General features: G+C 53.2%; 1 protein-coding gene across 1 annotated transcript in view; it reads right to left on the bottom strand.

Annotated features, from left to right (window-relative positions):
- Positions 1–6,046: 6,046 nt before the first annotated feature.
- The window catches only part of LOC119856829, a 58,278-nt gene continuing 41,961 nt past the window's right edge, over positions 6,047–22,363 (bottom strand). The window contains exons 18-21 of the mRNA XM_043516072.1: positions 20,759–20,852; positions 15,804–15,917; positions 11,512–11,613; positions 6,047–11,170 (exon numbers count right to left, since the gene is read on the bottom strand). Coding sequence (XP_043372007.1) covers positions 8,541–11,170; positions 11,512–11,613; positions 15,804–15,917; positions 20,759–20,852 — 2,940 coding nt within the window. The 3' untranslated portion in view covers positions 6,047–8,540. The remainder of the gene's footprint in view (positions 11,171–11,511; positions 11,614–15,803; positions 15,918–20,758; positions 20,853–22,363) is intronic.

A 22,363-nucleotide genomic window follows, 5' to 3' on the forward strand; every position in this document is an offset into this window, starting at 1 on the left:
TACAAATGTAGCTGTTCTGGCTGCCTATATGAAATCCCCAGCCCTTCTGGGAATCTTGCTATGCCCATCATGGGGAGGTGAGTTCCACAGGTTAACAACCTGCTCTGATTCCCCTGGAATCTTCTGCTCGGGCAATACACAGAGTCCTGCTTCCGTCTAGCAGAGGGCAGTCCTGCTCACGCACTCTCTTTTTTACACACACACTGCAGGATATATACACATTGTGTGTTCTCCGAAAATCACTTGCACACATTTTCTACATGTATGAAGAGGGAAAGTCCAAAAACGGCTGGAGGGGATCAGGGTCGTGTGTGTGTGTGTGTGTCCAGAGCCCCAAGAAACCTTAAGCCACCTCTGAATATATGTAGTTGTAAACACACACAATAGTCATATTTCTAATCTGTCTCACACACAAACACACGCACAATTTGCCTTTCAATCTGAGAGTCACACGTACGTAGCCTTGACCGTGTTCAATTTTTACTCTTTTATCATTTAGGCAGATAGTGGTGTTTATTTTTATGCATTTTTTTACTTTTATCAATTTAAACATTCAGTTATATAAAATTTCAGAGTTTACGCTTCCCCCCCACTTTGTATCAATTTAAATTTTTACAGTTGGGGGAAATTATGAAAGAGATTGGGGCTGGAGGGTCAGAGAATAACGATTCAATGACAGGAGCGGGTGAGATTCAAAAAGTTGAAGCTTTATAACCATTACTATGCAAACTGTCAACATCGTATGTCAAAATCTCCTGAAATCAAACGCTCCTTAGTTCTCTGGCCGCGTTTTCCTTACGTTGCCTCGCTGCTAATTTTGATTCTCGCTGGAAATGGTTTAGGGCTGTGGGTGGATACGGTGAAATCGACATTTAGCGATAAAAACCAAATCCTTGCAAAGTCTAGCCCGACGCACTCCACATTCTCATCACACACAGATATACCATTTGACAGGTTTCAGAGTAGCAGCCATATTAGTCTGTATCCATAAACAGAAAAGGAGTACTTTTGGCACCTTAGAGACTAACAAATTTATTAGAGCATAAGCTTTCGTGAGCTACAGCTCACTTCATCGGATGCATGCAGTTTTCCATGCTGTAGCTCACGAAAGCTTATGCTCTAATAAATTTGTTAGTCCCTAAGGTGCCATAAGTCCTCCTTTTCGTTGGAGTCTGTTTTTGAAATTTTTTTGTTGAAGAATTGCCACTTTTAGGTCTGTAATCGAGTGACCGGAGAGATTGAAGTGTTCTCCGACTGGTTTTTGAATGTTATAATTCCTGACGTCTGATTTGTGTCCAATTATTCTTTTACATCAAGACTGTCCAGTTTGACCAATGTACATGGCAGGGGGCATTGCTGGCACATGATGGCATATATCACATTGGTAGATGCGCAGGGGAACGAGCCTCTGATAGCGTGGCTGATGTGATTAGGCCCTATGATGGTGTCCCCTGAAGAGATATGTGGACACAATTGGCAACGGGCTTTGTTGCAAGGATAGGTTCCTGGGTTAGTGTTTTTGTTGTGTGGTGTGTGGTTGCTGGAGAGTATTTGCTTCAGGTTGGGGGGCTGTCTCCAAGCAAGGACTGGCCAGTCTCCCAAGATCTGTGAGAGTGATGGGTCGTCCTTCAGGATAGGTTGTAGATCCTTGATGATGCGTTGGAGAGGTTTTAGTTGTGGGCTGAAGGTGATGGCTAGTGACGTTCTGTTATTTTCTTTGTTGGGCCTGTCCTGTAGTAGGTGACTTCTGGGTACTCTTCTGACTCTGTCAATCTGTTTCTTCAGGGGACACCATCATAGGGCCTAATCACATCAGCCACACTATCAGAGGCTTGTTCACCTGCACATCTACCAATGTGATCTATGCCATCATGTGCCAGCAATGCCCCTCTGCCATGTACATTGGTCAAACTGGACAGTCTCTACGTAAAAGAATGAATGGACACAAATCAGACGTCTAGAATTATAACATTCAAAAACCACTCAGAGAACACTTCAATCTCCCTGATCACTCGCTTACAGACCTAAAAGTGGCAATTCTTCAACAAAAAAACTTCAAAAACAGACTCCAATGAGAGACTGCTGAACTGGAATTAATTTGCAAACTGGACACAATTAATTTAGGCTTGAATAAAGACTGGGAGTGGATGGGTCATTACACAAAATAAAACTATTTCCTCTTGTTTATTTCCCCTCCTACTGTTCTTGTAAAGTGCTGGAAATGGCCCATCTTGATTATCACTACAAAAGGTCATCTCCCCCCCCCCACCCCCGCTCTCCTGCTGGTAATAGCTCACCTTTCCTGATCACTCTCCTTACAGTCTGTATGGTAACACCCATTGTTTCATGTTCTCTGTGTATATAAATCTCCCCACTGTATTTTCCACTGAATGCATCCGATGAAGTGAGCTGTAGCTCACGAAAGCTTATGCTCAAATAAATTTGTTAGTCTCTAAGATGCCACAAGTACTCCTCTTCTTTTCATAGATATACCATTGATATTTTAAGCACACACTTTTTATAATCCTAATCTCTCCCCCACACACACATACACACAAATAACTCACCTTTTGCACACACACACACACAGTGTTTTAATCACACATTTGCACACTTCATAGGGCGATTCTCACGCAGGCCTGGGTGCATGTAGCTATTTGAGGTGGGGGGTTGCCTGTCCATTTATCATGGCCCACTGCGTCTGGGCGCCTTCTGGGTAAAATTGCACTAGCAAAGCACCTGGTAGATTTCACACTGTCTCTGGCATATCCAAGTTTTGGGGGTGAAAGTTCTGCTAGCAGCATGCTTTGTGGGTGGTTTGGGGGTTGCTTGATTTATTTGCTTAGCGAGACAAGGTGGGTGAAGGAATATCTTTTATTGGACCAGCTTCTGTTGGCGAGAGAGACCAGCTTTTGAGCTTACACCAAACTCGAGGGTTATTTGCTTGGGGTTAGTTTCAGGGAGCTTTTGAATATATGGGCCATCAAGGTTGATGTCATATTTCTGTGTGTAAGAGAGAGCCAGACTGCCCCCTACTGGTGGAGAATCCCAGCCGTGTCTGTGTGCACCTTACAGGTGAATCCTGCCCCCTTGCACTCAATGGGAGTTTTGCCCTAGATCTCTGGGCACAGATACACACTAACACACTCCACCATTCTTGATGTTTCTCTTAGAAAACTTTTAACAAACATCTCCCCTCTCCCAACAAACAAACCAGAGTCCTCCGTCGTCACCCACAGGCTGGTTACATTCCTAGAATCCAGGGCAAAGTCATTTACAAGACACTGCTCATGCACAGAGCTAAAAGGGAGACAGTTACTAGGCGACACATGCTACCGTGACATGAATCACACACATAAATAAACCAGTCATTTCCAGCAGCTTAACCACACTTCTTCACGTGCTAAGCGTGGAGGGTTATACGCTTTACTGGGGAGAGTAGTGAGTGTTTAGCCCTGAGTCTATAGAGAATAAGTGCAAGAGACACTAGACTGTATGGAGACAGACAAGTAGGCAGATAGAAGGGTTTGTGTGGGGCTGGATAGGTAGAAACACCACAATCTAATGAGATAGATAATGAGAAAATCAGACAGAGTGTACAGATAGACAAATAGACCAGAATCTCATGAGACAGACAGACACAGTGTGTATTATTGATAAAGGGAGAGCATTCATGTAGCAATTGTAACCCATGGCTCATTGTCAGAGCAGCTGTAAAATGTCCAGATCAGGCGGGCGGCATTGAAAGCCCAACTCAGAATCTCGTTGCCCCAGAGCAACGTTGGCAAACGAATGATCACTGAGCACCCACCTCCTTGAGGCAGGACAGTGTGCCCTGGGCAGCAGTTTTGGCCCCTGGGAACAGAGAATCTCCTCGACGTTCGCCCACTTCCAAGCTACATTGATCTGGGTTTTCTTTTCTAAAGCCCAGCTTTGTTTTTATTGACGCCATTTCCATAACGGGCAAAAACCCCGTCAGTGCTGCTGCAAATCCGCCACATTCTCCTTTGAGATTTTACAAGGCTGGCAGCCGGCGGGCAACTTGCATTAGAGGGGCTCTGGCCCTTCAAGGTGCAGTACCCCTCCTGGCCACCAGTAGTGCTAGAATGGCCCCGCCCCTGGGAGCTGCAATACACGTGGGAGAAGGAGATCTGTCTCTGCAGAGCAGGGCTGTGGGTAGCGGAGAGAAAACCTAGAGCAGGAAATATAGGACTCAATTGGGGGTCATTTGATTCAGCCCCACAGAGGTAGAGAACTAGACTGATTTTGATGGTCCAGCTGGCTTCCTTTACTCCCAGCACATGCTTCAAGGCCAGGCTGGCCTCCAGTGATTTTCGGGAGGGGTGAAATTCTGCTTCCTTTTCGCACTAGACAGCACAAATTCCTATTGACCAGTTTATTGGCTGGAGGAAATTGGCCAAATTTAGGTCGACTTGGCGTGGGGATGACATGAAAGGTCGTTCTCCCCAGACACTATCCATAACAGGGCATCATTCTCCTTGGCCATCCTTCATGGGAGAGCTAGACAGAGAGAGAAGCTGGGGGAAATCTTAGCTCCATTGTCTTTGCTCGAACGATGCAAAAGCTGGAATCTCGACTGTTCTCCTCCAAACGTCTCATCAACATTTGAAATGTCCTTAAACAACTTGCAAGATTTTGATCTTTTCCCATCAAAATGTCAAATGTGGTTGATTGCAATGTTTCCCCCCCGCCCCAAATTCGGACTCTCAGAACATCTCAAAAGTTCACATTTCTCATCCACCTTCCAAACGGCGATCTTCTAGATGAGAATTTTGAATGTCATTGACTTTTTTTCCCACTCTCCATGGAAAACTGTTGTGAAATTTTTCATCAATTTCAAATTCCAAGAAAATATTTTTGACATTTCAAATTTTGATCTATATTTTCCATCCAGATCTCATTGTAACATTTTCAGCCGAAATTGAATTGACACATTTCCCATCAATCCTTCGTATGCCAATAAAAATGGTCCAAAAGGTCCAATTTCAGTAAAAATGTTCAACATTTCTACAAAAAATATTTCATCCATGTTTTGAATTTTAAAATTTCTCATCAGAACTTTTAATCATATTGAAATTTTTGCTCAAAAATTTGAATCGTAACATGTCTCATCTACAATTCAAATTTCAGTGAAAACCTTCATCGGCACTTCAAATTCACACAAAAAACTTTCCCTGCCATTGCAAATTTCCGTTTTCCATCAGAATTTCAAATGTCATTGAAATATTTTCATCACAATTAAAATTCTAGTGCATTTTTCATCAATTTCAAATTTAAAACCATTTCAAACTGGGACATTTTTCATCAAAATTTCATCTCTCTGAAATTTTTTCACCAAATTTTTTTGAAAATTTTTTCAATTTTTTTGGTTTGAATTCCAACATTCTCATTGATGCCTCTCATGAAAGCTTATGCTCAAATAAACGTGTTAGTCTCGAAGGTACCACAAGTCCTCCTATTCTTTTTGCGGATACAGACTAACACGGCTGCTGCTCTGAAATCAAACATCAATGAAAAGGTGCATCAAAATGTCAAGTTTCAGTGAAAACTTTTCAGCCACATTTCAAGTTTTGCTTTTTTCCATCTCAATTTTGAGCACTGGCAAAATTCTTCCTCAAAATATCACAAACATTTCAACCCCAAAATTCCAGTGGCATTGCTCATTTGGATATTTTCCATCTGAATTTTGAATCTCACTGAAATTTGCCCCATACAAAAATGAAAATTCGCATGGCATTTTTCATCAATTTCAAATTTCACCTCATTTGCATTGACATTTCAATTTTGATATTTTCTCCCACAATGGCAAATTTCATTGACATTTTTCCCCAATCCCACTTTGAAATGCCAATGAAGTTGTGCATCAGTCTCCAATTTTAACAAAACAGTTTCCGTCGACCTTTTGAATTTTGATATTTGCCAGCAGAATTCTGAATCTCTCTGAAATATTTTCTATCCGCATTTCTCAATGCGTGTCAATGGTTGTAAAACTTCATATCCCAGTAAAACCAGCCGTATTTCAACGAAAGTTTTCAACCAAAAAAACCCCAAAAGTCCATTATAATTTCAAATTTCACTGGGGTCAGGGAGTGGAACAAATGTGGGAGGCGTGGAATTCCATCCCATTTCCCTAACAGCCTCCGAAACGGATTCAAATATTTTAAAGCAGAAATACAACCCTGATCTCTTCCGAGGGGAATAAATTTGTTCCGACGTCATCTCTATGCACCATATGAGTCGTAAATTAACGATATTTATTATCCAGATTGTGGTAGTATCTCTGAGCACCAGCCATGGCCTAAGACCTCCACCCTGCTTGCTGTTAGAGGGACCCGATCCTTGATTTTAATATCCGGTCCTCCCCATGGCATCTCTGCCCAGTCCAGAGCAGTAGCAACGTCAGATTTCATGGGTCCTCTTCCATAGCTGGCAGAATCACACAGTGCAGGACACAGGAACAGCTGCCCCAGAGCAGAGCAGTGGGCCCCACCTACCCTGGTATCCCACCTCTATCAGTGACCATCCCAGCTGCTTCAGAGAAAGGCAGATCAACCCTCTCTCCCCCCAGGTAGACAATCCTGGAATAACTTGCCCCCAGGGAAAGGAAGATCCCACTCAAGCCCCAAGAGTTCGGACCCCAGAGTAGTGTAGATTTCATTTCCCTTCCCTCCCCTTTGCCTATTGCTTATTTCTGGGTGAATAATGGAGATTTCGGTTCACTGGCAGATCTGAAAAATTGGAGAGGAAAAAAAAAAAAATCAGGTTTTGTGATCAAAATTGAACGTTTATGAAATTTTCGGCAAATCAAAAGTTGAAAAAAAATCCTGTCTGGGGTCAAAGAAAATGTTTTGTTTTGATTCTGAGCCTTGATTGGCTTTTTTCATGCTTTTGAGTTATTTCAATCAAACCAAGGGAGATTTTGAAACAAGCCGCCATTTTCAATCAGAACTGTGAAGCATTTTCACTTTTTTGGGATTGATTTTAGGGTTTTTCCCAACCGAAACCATCTTCTGAAACTGACAAGAAACTGCAAAAGGTTTCACGGAATCGGTACGTTTCACCCCCCAAAAAACTTTTGGCCGAAAAACATCTCCCAGCTCTAGTTGTTCCAAAAGCCCCATTGACTGTAACAACTTTGAATGTCTGCATTAACCTTAGCAATGTTCAATCCTTATTTTAATTCTAGGCTCTGCTGTTATGTAGTTGCGGGTAGTTCCCCTGGCTAAGCAGAGAATGGGGTGAAAACAATCCCTGGATTAGCTTTCAAATCCCAGCCATTGCAGTTCGGGGGAAGGTTCCCAGCTGAGTTCCTCCCAGGCCAGGAGACGAAATACACGTGTAAGCGAGTGGCCCGCATGGGAAAGGATTGGGGGATGAGATCTCAAAGACCTTCACCAAGGATGTTGGTATATGTAGCCCCATTTTACAGATGGAGAGACTGAAGCACAGAGAGGTGATGTGATCTGTCCCAAGGTCACCGGCAGAGCTGGGGATAGAACCCAGGAGTCCTGGCTCCCAGCCCCCCTGCTCTAACCACTATACCCCACTCCCCTCCCAGAGCTGGGGATAGAACCCAGGAGTCCTGGCTGCCAGTGCACTACCCATTAGGCCACATTGTCTCCCGCAATTGACTCGAGGCCTGGAAAGGCTCCCATGCAGAGGAAGAGACTTCAGCTGACTGGAGGGGTGACGTGATCCCAACCTATAAGCACCTAAATGAGGAGGTTTGTGAGAACAGAGGGCTCTTGGAGCTAGCAGACAAAGGCCAAATGGGAGCCAGTGGCTGGGAGAGGAGCCAAGATAAATTCAAAATGGATAGAAGAGGAAGTATTTTGTCTCTGGGGGAGTTGGGTAACAGCCACATGGGGCTGACTCACCCAGCACTGAGATGCAGCCACCTCTGAGGGGGGGCAGCTGGGGAACAGCTGCAAAGCGACACCATCCAGGGATGGCTCACAGTCCCCCATAATGAAATCGGATCCCCCAAACAGAGCCAAACATGATCTAAGTCACATCCATCTGTTATATCTCAGCCCAGTCCCATGCAAAACCTGCCACCGCCCTCAGATCCCAGCATAAACCCCCTGGAAAACCAGCCCCCCGGGATCCCAGCACAAACCCCCTGCAAAACCAGCCCCCTCAGATCCCAGCATGACCCCCTGCAAAACCAGCCCCCCCATATCCCAGCATGACCCCCTGCAAAACCAGCCCCCCCAATCCCAGCAGAAACCCCTGTAAAACCAGGCTCCCACAGATTCCAACATGATCCCCACAAAACCAGATCCCCTAGATCCTAAAGCAACCTCTCCCATTGCCAAATCAGATTCCCAGACCACCATCCCCACATCCACCAACCTCCTCATTCTCGCCCCCAGCCTCCTGCCCCAGGGCCCTCAAACCTTCACGCCCCTCCAGCTATCCTTACTCCAGCAGGCACCCTCCTCCCTCCTTTGTCTACATCCCTCCCTCCCCCCAAGCCCAGTCTCTAGCTATGAACTCGCCAGGTGCCCCCGGGGGCCTCACACCCTGTCCCCCACGTGGTTCTGGAGGTGCTGTAGAAGCACAGAACCCCCCTGGGAGCCTTTGCCACATTCGGGCCGCGCCAGAGACATCCCCCCATCCCGGCGGCTGGCCATGGCCAGACCGCGGCCCGAGGGCTGGAGGCATGGCCGAGCCAGAGCCGAGCCGCCCGGAGGAAGGGAGTTGTCTGCCGCGTGGCTCCTCAGGCCACGCCCAGCCACGTGGTTTCCCTGGCGCAAGAGGACGGCGGAGATCTCGGCACATCTCTTGCGGCTCTTCTCCCCGGCCCCGGCCAGCTCCCCTCCAGCGTGGAACTCCCGGTGCTGGGCCAAGGCTGGTGCATCCGGGAAGCCGCGCCCACACTCCGGGCACCGGAAGGGCTTAGGGTGGGAGGCCAGGTGGCGGGAGAGACCCAAGCCCTCGGCAAAGCTCTGGCCACAGTCGTGGCACTTGTAGGGTTTGGTGGCCGGGCGCTGGATGAGACTAGCCATTTCACCCGAGCCGGGGCGGCCGCTGCTGGCTGAGCCGTCGGAGAAGGGATCTGCCGCGGGCCGGCCTCTTTCATGGACACCCAGAGCCACGTGGGACGGTTCCGCCATGGGGTGGCCTTTTTCGTGGACACCAAGCTCTGAGCCGTCACGGACGGGCTCCCCTTCGGCACGGCTTCTTTCGTGGGCACCAGCAGCCAAGCAGTCGTGGAAGGGCTTGACCGGGGCGCGGCCTCTCTGGTGGGCCCCCGGAGCCGAGCTCGCCCCAAGCCCCTGCCCGCAGTCCGGGCACCTCAGCTTTTCCCTTATGTGGTTCCTCTGGTGCTGGGTGAGGGCAGAGATGTCGCCAAAGCTTTGCCCACAGTCGGGGCACTTGTAAAGCTTTTCACGCATGTGGGTGATCTGGTGCCGAGTCAGGGCTGCGCTGTCCTTACAGTTCTGCCCGCATTCCGGGCAGATGCAAGGGGCATGGATCTCCTGGTGCTTGGCCAATGCGGAGCTATCTCCAAAGCTTTGCCCACAGTCATTGCAGATGCAAGACCCATGGGTTATCTGGTGCTTGGCCAATGCTGTGCTATCTCCAAAGCTTTCCCCGCAATCGTTGCAGATGCGAGGGGCATGGATCTCCTGGTGCTTGGCCAGCGCGGAGCTATCTCCAAAGCTTTGCCCACAGTCGTTGCAGATACAAGGCGCATGGATCTCCTGGTGCTTGGCCAACGCCGAGCTATCTCCAAAGCTTTCCCCGCAATCATTGCAGATACAAGTCTCCTGGCTCTCCCCGAGCCCCCTGCTTCCCGCCCCGCCACTATGCCCTTCCTCCTGGTGCCGCCGCAGCCCCTCTTCCTCAGCAAAGCGCTGGCCACATTCGTGGCACACGTGGGGCCGTTCCTCCATGTGGATGCGCTCATGGGTGATGAGGTTGGAGCTCTGGCTGAAGGCCTTGCCGCACTCCCCGCAGCGGTAGGGCTTCTCGCCGGTGTGGGTGCGGCGGTGCTGGATGAGGTGGGAGCTGCGGACAAAGCTCTTCCCACACTCGGCGCACTGGTAGGGCTTCTCGCCGGTGTGGATCCGCTGGTGCCGGATCAGGGTGGAGCTCATACCGAAGCTCTTCCCGCACTCCCCGCACCGGTAGGGCTTCTCACCCCGGTGGATTCGCATGTGCAGGGTGAGGTTGGAGCTGAGGCTAAAGCTCTGCCCGCACTCGGTACAGGCGTAGGGCCGCTCCTCGGTGTGGCAGCGCTGGTGGCGGGCCAGGGCCGAGCTGAGCCCGAAGGTCTTGTGGCAGGTGGGGCACTTGTAGGGCTCCACCCCCATGTGAAGCCGCTGGTGCTTGACCAGTGTGGCGCTGTGCCCGAAGCTCTTCCCACACTGCAGGCATTCGTAGGGCTTCTCGCCGGTGTGGGTGCGCTGGTGCTGGATGAGCTCGGAGCTCTGGATGAAGGTCTTCCCGCACTCGGTGCACCGGAAGGGCTTCTCCCCGGCGTGGATCTTCTGGTGCTTGACCAGGTTGGCGCTCTGGGTGAAGCCTTTACCGCACTGGGCGCACTTGAAGGGCCGCTCGCCAGTGTGGGTGATCTGGTGCTGGATGAGGTCGGAGCTGCGGTAGAAGCTCTTCTTGCAGTCACCGCACTGGTAGGGCTTCTCGCCAGTGTGGGAGCGCTGGTGCTTGATGAGGTTGGTGCTCTGGCTGAAGGCCTTGCCGCATTCCCCGCATTGGTAGGGCTTCTCGCCGGTGTGGGTGCGCTGGTGCTGGATGAGGTTGGAGCTCCAGCTGAAGCTCTTCCCGCACTCGGAGCACCGGTAGGGCTTCTCGCCGGTGTGGGTGCGCTGGTGCTGGACCAGGTGGGAGCTCTGGGTGAAGCTCTTCCCGCACTCGGTGCAGGTGTTGGGACGCTCGCCCGTGTGGATGCGCTGGTGCCGCACCAGCTTGGACCACTGGGTGAAGCTCTTCCCGCACTCGTTGCAGATGTAGGGGCGCTCGCCCTTGCGCTGCAGCGGGGCAGGGGGCCGGGCGGAGGAGGATGGGGGCTCGAGGCGGGGCGGGCGGCCCGCTTGGGTCCAGGAAAGGTTCTCCCACGGCCACTTGGGGCCGGCGAGCTTGGAGTCCTTGGGAGGTTTGTCCTCCGGTGACGTCCGCTCTGCTGGGGGAGAGAGAGAGAGATGATAAGAATGTGTCAGGACTCCTGGGTTCCATCCCTGGCTCTGGGACAGGAGGGGGTCTAGTGGGTTAGAGCAATGAAAATTGCACTCCCCCTACAGGACCAGGTATAGAACCAAGGAGGTCTGACTCCCAATCCCCCTGCTCTAACTCACTAGACCCCACTCCCCTCCCAGAGCTGGGGATAGAACCCAGGAGTCCTGGCCCCCAGCCCGTACTCCCGCTCGCCCCCACTCTCCTCCCAGAAAACCAAGGAGCTCAGCCTCAGTTGATTCCTGGACAGTTTCCAAGCCGGTCTCTCCCATTCCTTATATGTGTGGGTACCTCCTGAGATCTCCCTTTCCTCGGAGCCCTGGAGATCCGGGACGCTCGGCTCTTCCCCTCTCTCCATCCGGGAGGTCACAGCGGGGGAAGAATCGGGATAATCTGCACATGGAGAAAAGTAAAACAGATAATTGCACAGGGAGGAGAGAACCCAGGAGTCCTGGCTCCCAGCCCCTCCTGCTCTAACCACAGATCCGCTCCTCCCCAGCCGTGGGCACCTAGAATGACAAGGATGCCTGGATCAGGACCTGCCCTCATGGGAGGATCCCACCCCTGGAGGGGGAAGCAGGGATGGGGAGTTCCTAGGAGGGATCAGATTAACCCTTTGCTCGACCACGTAGCTCTTTCCCTGGCTGGATCTCAAAGCACATAACACGGGTGAGGGCGGGGCCTGTTAATCCTATTTTATAGCCAAGGAAACTGAGGCATGGAGGGCTCATTCGTGTCAGAAACTGAACCCAGGAGTCCTGGCTCCCAGTCCCCCCGCTCTAACTTACTAGACCCCCCCCTCCCCTTCCCAGATCCCTGTCCCCACAGGTGTCATTCCAGATTTACACAGAGGTCACCGAGATCCGAATTTGTCCCGACACCTGATTCCGGTGAGAAGTGGAGTAGGTTCCCCGCCATCAGCCCCAGGAATCTGCCCTCCCAGCCTGGGTTATTCAGATGAAATTTACAGCCCTTGTCAGTTTCCATGCAGAGCTTTTTAATCTTCAAAGCAATTAGAGCGCATTAGCTAATTAATCCTCCCAACAGCCCTGTGAGGTAGGTATTCTTAGCCCTGCCTGACACACCAGGAGCTGAATTGAAACGATGAAGTAATTTGCCCGGGGGTACACGATGAGTCAGTGGAAGGGTTGAGATTTCGGGCTCCGAAATCCCTGGCTGCAAGCCCAGCTCACCTTGTTTAGAGCCAGGGTCACGGAGATCAGAACCCAGCCGTGACTGCATTGGGGTCGCTCCGGATTTGCACCAGGATCGCCCAGATCAGAATCCAGTCCTGTCTTCCTTCAACATGGATTTAGCGGCTTCGCTTTAAATCCTCAACTCGGGAACCTTGGACCAGGCGCTTGGTTTTTATCCCTTTAAAAGCCTGGCAACCAATTTTTTTTTTTTTTTTTTGCTCTTGTGTCTTCAGCAACTTTAAAGCCACCTAACAGTCTGTGGACTCTTGAGTCAATTACTCTTATGATTTAAATTACAGTAACACCATTCTGCTGGGAGTTGGACAGATCCTGACTGAGATCAGGGGCCCCTGTCATGCCAGGTGCTGCCCTATACAAGACCCCACTTTTCTCCTAGAGCTCAACATAGGAACCAGGAGTCTTGGCTCCTAGAACCCCTGCTCTAACCCACTGGACCCCACGCCCCTCACAGTGCTGAGGATAGAACCCAGGAGTCCTGGCTCCCAGATGCCCCTGCTCTAACCAACTAGACCCCACTGCCCTCCCAGAGCTGGGGAGAGAACCCAGGAGTCCTGGCTCCTGCCCCCTGCACCCCAGCTAGAAAGAGGTACAATAGATAGGTTTGGGTGAGTGTAGATTTTTCACCCCATCTCTGCCAGTTTCAGGATGGCTCCTTCCCAGACAGCCATCTACTATTTTGGGGGAGAAAAAGGGGGAAATCCGCAAAGCAATGTTGGTAAGAACAACGACAACCCCGCAACGTGGCACCACAGCAAGGCTTTGAGCCGCACCTAAGAGCCTAAATCCAAGAAGATCAGCTGGACAGAACACTGGCCGGCAGCGGGGCGGGGGGGCTGCCGAATGGCGGTTGGTTTCGTGACAATCATTATTTATTATCATTGAAACATCGGGCAGGAAGGGCTCTCCTGGGTCACGTGGTTCAGCGCAATTTAAGCCCATTGCTTCTTGCTCCGTGCTCAGTGGAGCCGGAGAACAATTCATCACCCTGATTTTTGTAACCATCTTTTATGGGCTTGAAAACTGTGCTCGTCTCCCCGTTCGGTCTTCTCTTCCCCAGCCTAAACAAAGCCCCGTTTTTCCAACCTCTCCTCCTCGGTCATGGGGTTGGGGTTTTTTTGCAACTGCATGACCTTGTTGACTCATATTTTGCCCCGGGTCCTTTTCTGCAACACTCCCTCCTAGGCCATCGCTCCCCGCTTCATATCTGGGCAAGGGATTGCTCCTGCTTGCACTTGCACTTTGCACTGGTCCTTACTGAATTTCATCCTATTTAATGGCCGGGCCGGGGATGCATCTGACTTCCTGCATAACCCAGGCGGGAGAATTGCACCCGCTTCCCCTGGTATGGAGCCCAGTCCCTTGTGTTTGTTTCAAGCATCTTCCGGGAAGGCAGCCAGTCGAGATTGGAAGGCCTCAAGAGACGGAAAATCCACCCCGGCCCTTAGGAGTTTGTTCCAATGGATAATCACCCACAGCGTTGAAAACGTGCTGCCTTATTCCCCGTGGGAACTTGTTTGGGTTTTAGCAGCCACCCATGGACTTTTCAGCGGTCTTTCTCTGCTAGGTTCAAGAGCTTGTCAATAGCAAGGATGGTCTCAGCCTCCGAGAGCGAGAGATTTAGAGGCGACCTTTCTCCCGCCCTTGCCTCGTTTTTGGGGGTCCTCGACAAGTCATCCACATCCCCTAGGGTGACCAGATGTCCCGATTTTGGGGGCTTTTTCTTATATAGGCACCTGTTACCCCACCCCCATCCCGATGTTTTACACTTGCTGACTGGTCACCCTACTGCCCCCAGAACTGCCAGCTCTATTCTGCTAGCAGCACTGACGCTCTCGTTAATGTGGCCGAGGGTCCAATCCACCCTTTGTATCATGGGGAGCTTGTGTTGAGTTGTGCGGCTGTTACGAACCCTCATCCTTTTCAGAGCCACTGCTTCCCACAATTCAGTTCCCACTCCTCTCCCAGAGCTGGGGCAAGAACCCAGGCATCCTGGCTCTCAGCCTCTCCTTTCCCCCCCACCAGACCCCACTCCCCACCCAGAGCCAGAACCCAGGAGTTCTGGCTCTCAGCCCCCCCTGCTCTAACCACTAGACCCCATTCCAGTCCCAGAGCCTACGATAGAACCCAGGAGTCCTGGCTCCCAGGCACCCCTGCTCTAACCACTAGACCTCACTCCCCTCCCAAAGAGCCCAGGACTCCTGACTTCTGGTCAGGCGATTTTGTGTGGCCCCTCCAAAGCCACCCCAAATCTGGAACCGTGAACACAAGCCCTGGACAGGGGTGCCTGGGACAGTCTCACACGGAGAGGGAAAACCAGCTCCCTAACCGGCGCGTCTCCGTCCATCCACGGACGGCGCTCGCTCTCCTAGCCTCCGCGCTAGACGCCGCGCCATGGCACAGAAGACATAGGGGTGTATTTTAACGCAGATCAACCCCTCGTTCACCTAGGGATTAGCAATGACTTCCCCCCCACCCCACTGTGGAGCAATGGAAGAGATGGGCAAAGTTTGAACCTGCCCATTTCTGGGGGAACCAGCACCTCGGACTCCCACTGACTGGTTGGGGGTCCCTGCTGGGCTCAGCTGCACAGAGCCCCCACTAATATTGCTGGAGGGGGGACTGGGAGCCAGGACTCCTGGGTTCTATCCTTAGTTCTGGGAGGAGAATGGGGGTCTGGTGGTTAGAGCAGGAGGGCTGGAAGCCCAGACTCCTGGGTTCAATTCCACTTCTGTGAGAGGAGTGGGGTCTCTAGCACTTAGAGCAGGAAGGGTCTGGGAGCCTGAACTCCTGGGTTCTTTCCCCAGCTGTGGAAGGGAAGTGGGGTCTAGTGGGTTAGAGCAGGGTGGGCTGGGAGCCCGGACTCCTGGGTTCTATCGCCTGCATTGAGAGGGGACTGGGGGCTAGTGGATTAAAGTGTGTGTGTGGGGGGCTGATAGCCAGGATTCCTGGGTTTTCCCCCCAGCTCTGGGAGGGGACTGGGGTCTAGTGGGTTATAGCGGGGGGCGGGGGGGCTGGGAGCCAGGACTCCTGGGTTCTCTCCCCAGCTCTGGAAGGGGAGTGGAGTCTAGTGGGTTATAACAGGGGGCCTGGGAGCCAGGACTCCTGGGTTCTATCCCCAGCTCCGGGAGGGGAGTGGGTTAGAGAAGGCTGGGGAGCTAGGAGCCGGGACTCCTGAGATTTCCCCCCAGCTCTGGGAGGGAGTGGGTTAGAGAAGGGGTGGGGGGAGCTGGGAGCCCGGACTCCTGGGTTCTATCTCTTGCGCTGGGAGGGAAGTGGGGACTAGTGGGCTGAGCTGCGTCTCCCTCTGACCCGCCCCCCCCTCGCTCACCCGCTATTGTTCCCGCTGGCTCCCCGGGCCCCACTCACCCTCCGGCCGGCGCTGCCCGGGGCGGGGGAGGGCTATGCCCCCAGGCTGCCCGAGCGCAGAGCGGCCCCCATGATCCGGGCTCCCCCCGGGGTGGCCAGGCGCCGGGCCCGGGGCTCAGGGTGACTGGCTGGCGAGCGGAGGAAGGTCCCTTTACGTATCCTGTCCCCAACCCACCCACCCTGTTACGCTACTTCCCGCTCCCGCCTGCTCCCGGAGCCAGACAGGAACACGCTCTATGGTCCTCGCCAGCTGGGCGCCGGGTTCTAGCCCCGCCTCCGCCCGGACTCCTGGGTTCCCTCCCCAGCTCTGGCAGGGAAGTGGGGGCTAGTGGGTCAGAGCAGGGAGCCTGGACTCCTGGGTTCCCTCCCCAGCTCTGGCAGGGAAGTGGGGGCTAGTGGGTCAGAGCAGGGAGCCTGGACTCCTGGGTTCCCTCCCCAGCTCTGGCAGGGAAGTGGGGGCTAGTGGGTCAGAGCAGGGGGGCTGGGAGCCAGGACTCCCGGGTTCTCTCCCCAGATCTGCGAGGGGAGAGGCATCTAGAGTGTGCACGCATAGCGAATAATTCCTGCTTCCCCACTATCTTGGCTGTCTCCTCTTCTGGTTCAAATTCTCCTGTCCGTTACACAGGTGCCACCAATGGGGTTGGCCTGATGTGTAGGAGAAGGAAGATAGACATTTGTGTTTTGGGGGCACACGGTTCTGATTCATAGATTAACCCCCTAGGCCCCACTCCCCTCCTGGAGTCAGGGAAAGAACCCAGGAGTCCTGGCTCCCAGCCCTCCCCCCAGATCTAACCACTAGACCCCACTTCCCTTGCAGAGCTGGGGATAGAACCCAGGAGTCCTGGCTCCCAGACCCCACTCTAAATATGAGACCCCAATACCCCCCCCCCGCCCCGAGTCGGGGATAGAACCCAGCATCCTGCCTTAAATGCAAGCTGAGCTTGTTAGCCCATCTCCTGGCTGCACCACCTGGGGCTTGAATTCAAACACCCCCAAGTGTCAGGAGACTGAAGATAAAAAATGGCGAGCATTAGTGCGGGCGTCTGAAATCGCTCCAGTTACACAGCGGAGAATTGCAGGGCCAAGGAAATCCAGGAAACCCCAGCCCAGAATCTGCTGCATAAGGGGATCCTTATTCGGCATTGGTGAGGCCACACCTGGAGTACTGCGTCCACTTTTGGGTCCCCGCATTACAGAAGGGATGTGGACAAATTGGAGAGAGTCCAGCGGAGGGCAACAAGAATGATCAGGGGGCTGGAACACATGACTTATGACGAGAGGCTGAGGGAGCTGGGATTGTTTAGTCTGCGGAAGAGAAGAATGAGGGGGGATTTGATAGCAGCTTTCAGCTACCTGAAAGGGGGTTCCAAAGAGGATGGATCTAGACTGTTCTCAGTGGTAGCAGATGACAGAACAAGGAGTAACGGTCTCAAGTTGCAGTGAGGGAGGTCTAGGTTGGATATTAGGAAACACTATTTCACTAGGAGGGTGGGGAAGCGCTGCGATGGGTTCCCTAGGGAGGGGGTGGAATCTCCATCCTTGGAGATTTTTAAGGCCCAGCTTGATACAGCCCTGACTGGGATGATTTAGTTGGGGATTGGTCCTGCTTTGAGCAGGGGGTTGGACTGGATACTTCCTGAGGTCCCTTCCAACCCTGATCTTCTATGATCCAGAGCTGGGGGCCGGCCAGGGTGTTGTGCTGGGAATGGGGGACTCTGGGCCTGGGTTGGGCCAGGAGATCTGTTGCCTCAGGAAATATTTCACCTTCCCTGCTCCCTGGTAGCCCGTTCTGATCTGAGCACTGAAGGTGCTGCCCCCTAGCTTGAGGGGCATCTGTCTGGGCTCAAGCTCACCCCCTGCCCGCTCCTGCAGCCACGAATCCCCTTCTGAATTGAGTGGGGGGAGGGACTTCCTTAGCTCTGCTGGTGGCTAGTGGCTGATCTGCTAGAGGGTACCAACCTGTAATCGTTGGCAGATGAGGGAGTCACTCCATTAGCTCAGCTGCTGTCCAGTGGCTTGTGTGCTAGAAGGTAACAACCTGCTGCCACTGCCAGATAATGGAGTCACTCCTTTAGTAGCTGCTTCAGTTGATGGCGCTACTCCTCAGTGTCACGGCTCCATTGAGCAGCTCATGTGCTGGAGGACAACAACCTACTACCAGAGCCAGAGTTCACATCCACTTAGGGATATAAACTGAGCACTCCAGATTTCCTTCCTGTGCTGATTCCCCCATCCTGTCCCCACTGGCATCACTCCCACTCCCTCTCCAGCCACTGCAAGGATCAGCGAGGGAATAGTGAATGCCAAAGTCGGCAGGCAGAGATCGAGAAGCGCAAGGAAGTTCATGCTCAGAGCAATGGGCTCAGGCTCTCTGCAGACCTAGGCAGGGTGGCTGCATTGGTCACAATCAGAACAGCTCCCCAATCTCAAGGCAATCGGCTCAGGCAGGAGTCAGTTACCCCTGGAACTTTATCTCCCACGGTTGAAAGAGAAACTGATGACACCAGTCTGGTCTTTCTTTGATGCAATCCTGTTTATTTACAAAGGGTAGACACAAAGTCCTGTCTCCCTGACCCTAAGGAGAATCAAAACAGCAGGAGACAGTTTCTTTGCTCACAATTCCAGGCCTCCTTCCAGCCAACGCTCTGCCCAAAAATCTCGCCCTGAGCTTTTTCTCAGGGGTCCCGCTACCAGTGCTTTTGTCAAAATGAAACACTTTGATCGCCCTGAAACTAAATGTGCTTTCGGAGAGAATTCCAAAAGTGTAGACACCTGTTGGACTCTCTCCATCCTTCACGGAAATCGCATTTCTGTGCCCACATAAACTCCTTTCTGCAGTGGCAGCACTAAAGGGGAGGGGGTCTCTCCACATTGGTGTTTGCAGTGGGATCCCTTGCCACTCTGGAGTACCATGTGGTGCGCTGTCAGTTCTGAGCACTGGGTGAATCCCTAGCCATAGTCGGGGCAGAGATGGGGTTCCCCTGCAGCCAGCCAGTGCCTGAGATATCGTTGGTGCTGGAGGAGGTTGGAGGGTGAATTCTGGCTGCATCAATAGGCATTCCCCACAATCATGGGACATGTGTGCCAAGCATGCTATCATGTACGTCTTCCTGGATCCCCAGAACATCCCACGCAGATCTGCTGCTGCTGCTCCCTTGGGATTCTGGGATACGTCCCCTTGGGCCTTCATGGGAACGTCCCGCACGGATCCTCTCCTTGACGGGGACTCTCCTCCTAACACCTGCTGGGAGAGGGGGTGGGGATCTAGCCAGGGCTCATTCCCTGCACTGGGAAGAGAGGGAGGACGGGGTGGGGGCGCTGCTGTAACAGGCCATAATTACAAAGGGCCTATGACCAAGATCAGGGGCCGCATTGTGCCAGGAGCTGCACAGTCAAAATAGACCTTTCGCTCCCTGTTACCTGGACTTTACTTTTCAGGATGAGTCAGCAAGAGGTTCATGTCTGGAGCAGCTGCTGGTGCCGCTGGCAATGAAGAAACCTCAGGAGGGTCCCGGGCGTTTCCTTGCCATGCAGCAGAAGGAGCTGGATCATAATCCACTCTCCAAGAGGACAGCATGAAGGAGATGGCAACCTCCCAATTCCCTGGGAGGAATCAGGACTCCTGGGTTCTTCTACCCAGGATCGGGGAGGGGAATACGGTGGGGTCTAGTGGATTAGCACAGGGGTGGCTGGGAACCAGGACTCCTGGGTTCGATCCTGGCTCCTGGAAGGGGTGTAGTGGGTTGGGTGGGAGCCTGGACTCCTAGGTTCTAGCCCCAGCTCTGACTCAGACACTAGATTTCTCCAGGCCTCAGTTTCCCTAGCTGTGAAATGGGGACAAGAATTCTCCCTTTGTCTGATTAGAGTGTAAATTCTTTGGGGTGGGGGCTGTCTCACCCTGTGTGTCTGGGCAGGGCCCCGATCCCGGTGGGGGGGGGGGGTCTGTGCAGCGACGGGGGGCTCCGATCTTAATCGGGGGGGGTTATGCAGCACCGATCTCGGCTGTATTAATAACCAGCCCCTCCAGTTTGGGGGCCGGAGCCCAGGCCAGGCTGCCCCGCCGGGGAGCCCCAGAGCCGCCACGTGCGATGGGACGCGAGCGGAGCTCGGCGCGCCCCAGCCGCGGAGGTTGAGCGGGGTTACACGGGGCTGAAAGAGACGCGGCTGGGGAGAGCCCAGCAGCCGTCCTGTACCCACCCCGCCGCCCAAGCGACTACATTTCCCAGCATGCCCCGGCCCCTTTAACCCTCCGCTCGCCGCAGCAGTGGAGGGAGGCTGCGTCGGGGCAGGAGGAACCTCCCCCCACCCACCACCCTCCGGGGTGGGGTGCGTGATGTTGGGGGTTACCTATCACCTCCTGGGATTCCCAGAAGCAGGGAGCCAGCCCCTGCTCTAAGCACTAGACCCAACTTCCCTCACAGAACCAGGGAGAGAACCCAGGAGTCCTGGCTCCCAGTCCCTCGACTCTAAGCACTAGACTCCACTCGCCTCCCAGAACCAGGGAGAGAACCCAGGAGTCCAGGCTCCCAGCCCCCTACTCTAAGCATGAGACCCCACTCACCTCCCAGAATCAGGGATAGCACCCAGGAGTCCAGGCTCCCAGCCCCCCCTGCTCTAACGGCTAAACTGCTCCCAGAACCAGGATGGAACCCAGGAGTCCTGGCTCTCAGACCTCCCCACCCCTGCACCATGCAGAAATGCAAATGCATCAACACAGACTTTTTCTTTATTGGCAACCCCACTGACGCCAATAGAACCAGGCCAGAATCTCATCTCGGAGACTCCGGCATGAAGCTGGCGCGACCCCACGGACACGAGGGGGGCCGGGGCCAGACTCTGATCTCCACCGATGAGCCCAGCATGATTATCCCACCCCTGCACAGGCCACAAGGCCCATCCGCTGGGCACAGATGGCCAAGTGGAAGGGGAAAGCAGTGGTTTTGTTTCTCACGTACAGGCAGGGTCGGCCGACAACATCTCAGAAGGTGTCTGAGCCACGGGGAGGATATTCTGGACTTGTGCTTTGGCCGAGCTCAGCGGATTTGCCAACTTAGGAGAGGGAAGGCGCGGGGAGAGCTGAGAAAGCGTCAAATGAACTGGGGAGCAGGAAAGGGGAACCCCAAGCCCACACTGACGGCCGAGACTGGGCCACGGGCAGTCATGCCTAGTGGCTAGAGCAGACCTCAGGCCCAGGGGTCAGAGCAGGCGGCGGTAGCCAGGAAGAGGCGCCCAGGGCCAGTGGCCAGATGCCGGAGCCGAGGAATGGGGCCTGACAACAAGGCCCCTCCCCAGGCTGGACTCAGGAGACGGGTCTGAGGTCCCTGGGGAGGAGCAGCATCCAGCTCCCCAGCCTCACGGGGCCCTTGCCAGGCTCTTCCGGGGCCCTGATTTCTGCTGACAAGGTGCCACTCAGCTAGAGAGGTGAGGGATAGTTTTGATGCCCGCTGAGACCCTAGCTAATTCTCTCCTCTGACCCCCCCAACCCCATAAGCCCTTCAGGCCCCTTCCAGCAAATCTCCCCAACCCATATACCTCTTCGAAATAGTCGGACTCCTCTCCCAGAGCTAATGATAGAACCCAGGAGTCCTGGCTTTCAGCCCCCCTGCTCTAACCCACTAGACCCCGCTCCCCTCCTAGAGCCGGGGAGAGAACCCAGGAGTCCTGGCTGCCAGCCCCACCCCCGCTCTAAACCACGAGATCCTACTCCCCTCCCAGAGCCAGAGATGGAACCCAGAAGTCCTGGCTTCCAGCCCCCCTGCTCTAAACCACTAGATCCCACTCCCCTTCCAGAGCTGGGGAGAGAACCCAGGAGTCCTGGCTCCCTGCGGCCCCTGCTCTAACCCATTGGACCACACTCCCCTCCCAGAGCCAGGGATGGAACCCAGGAGTTCTATCCCAAGGAGGGAGTGGGGTTTTCCTTGATCCGGGGGGGGAGGGGGTCAGTACAGCATCTGATGTAACAGGGCCCCGATCTCATTTGCGGGGTTCAATGCAGCACCCAATGTGCCAGGGCCTCTGATTTTGGTTGGGGGTGGTCAGTGCAGCGCCCAACACAATGGGGACCCTGATCTCAGTTGGAGGGGACCCGGGCAGCACCCAGCATGATAGGTCCCCCAATCTCAGTTGGGGGGGAACAGTCCAGCACCCACCACAATGGGGCCCTGCTCTCCAAATATTATAACACACTTAACAAATTAAAACAATGTATAAAATAATTTACAATCAATGTATTCTTTTAGCAGAGCTTTTCAAACACTTGCACCAGGTTGGCCTGGGAGGGTGTGGGATGCCTCCTGGGGGGACTCAAAGCCTTAGAAATCAGGGTGAAATCATTTTCCTTAGAAATCATTTTCCTGCTTTTTTCAGGCAGCTAAACAACAGCCACTAAAATTAGATATTTTTAAATCAGCACGTCTGGCTAACTTGCATCCAAGAGTTTTAAAAGAGCTGGCTGAGGAGCTCGCTGGATGGTAAATGCTGATTTTCAATAAGCCGGAGGGCACCAGGGAAGTTCCGGAAGACTGGAAGAAAGCTAATGTTGTGCCAATATTTAAAAAGGG

The sequence above is a fragment of the Dermochelys coriacea genome, chromosome 6 (genome assembly GCF_009764565.3).
Source record: "Dermochelys coriacea isolate rDerCor1 chromosome 6, rDerCor1.pri.v4, whole genome shotgun sequence".
NCBI classification, from domain to species: domain Eukaryota; kingdom Metazoa; phylum Chordata; order Testudines; family Dermochelyidae; genus Dermochelys; species Dermochelys coriacea.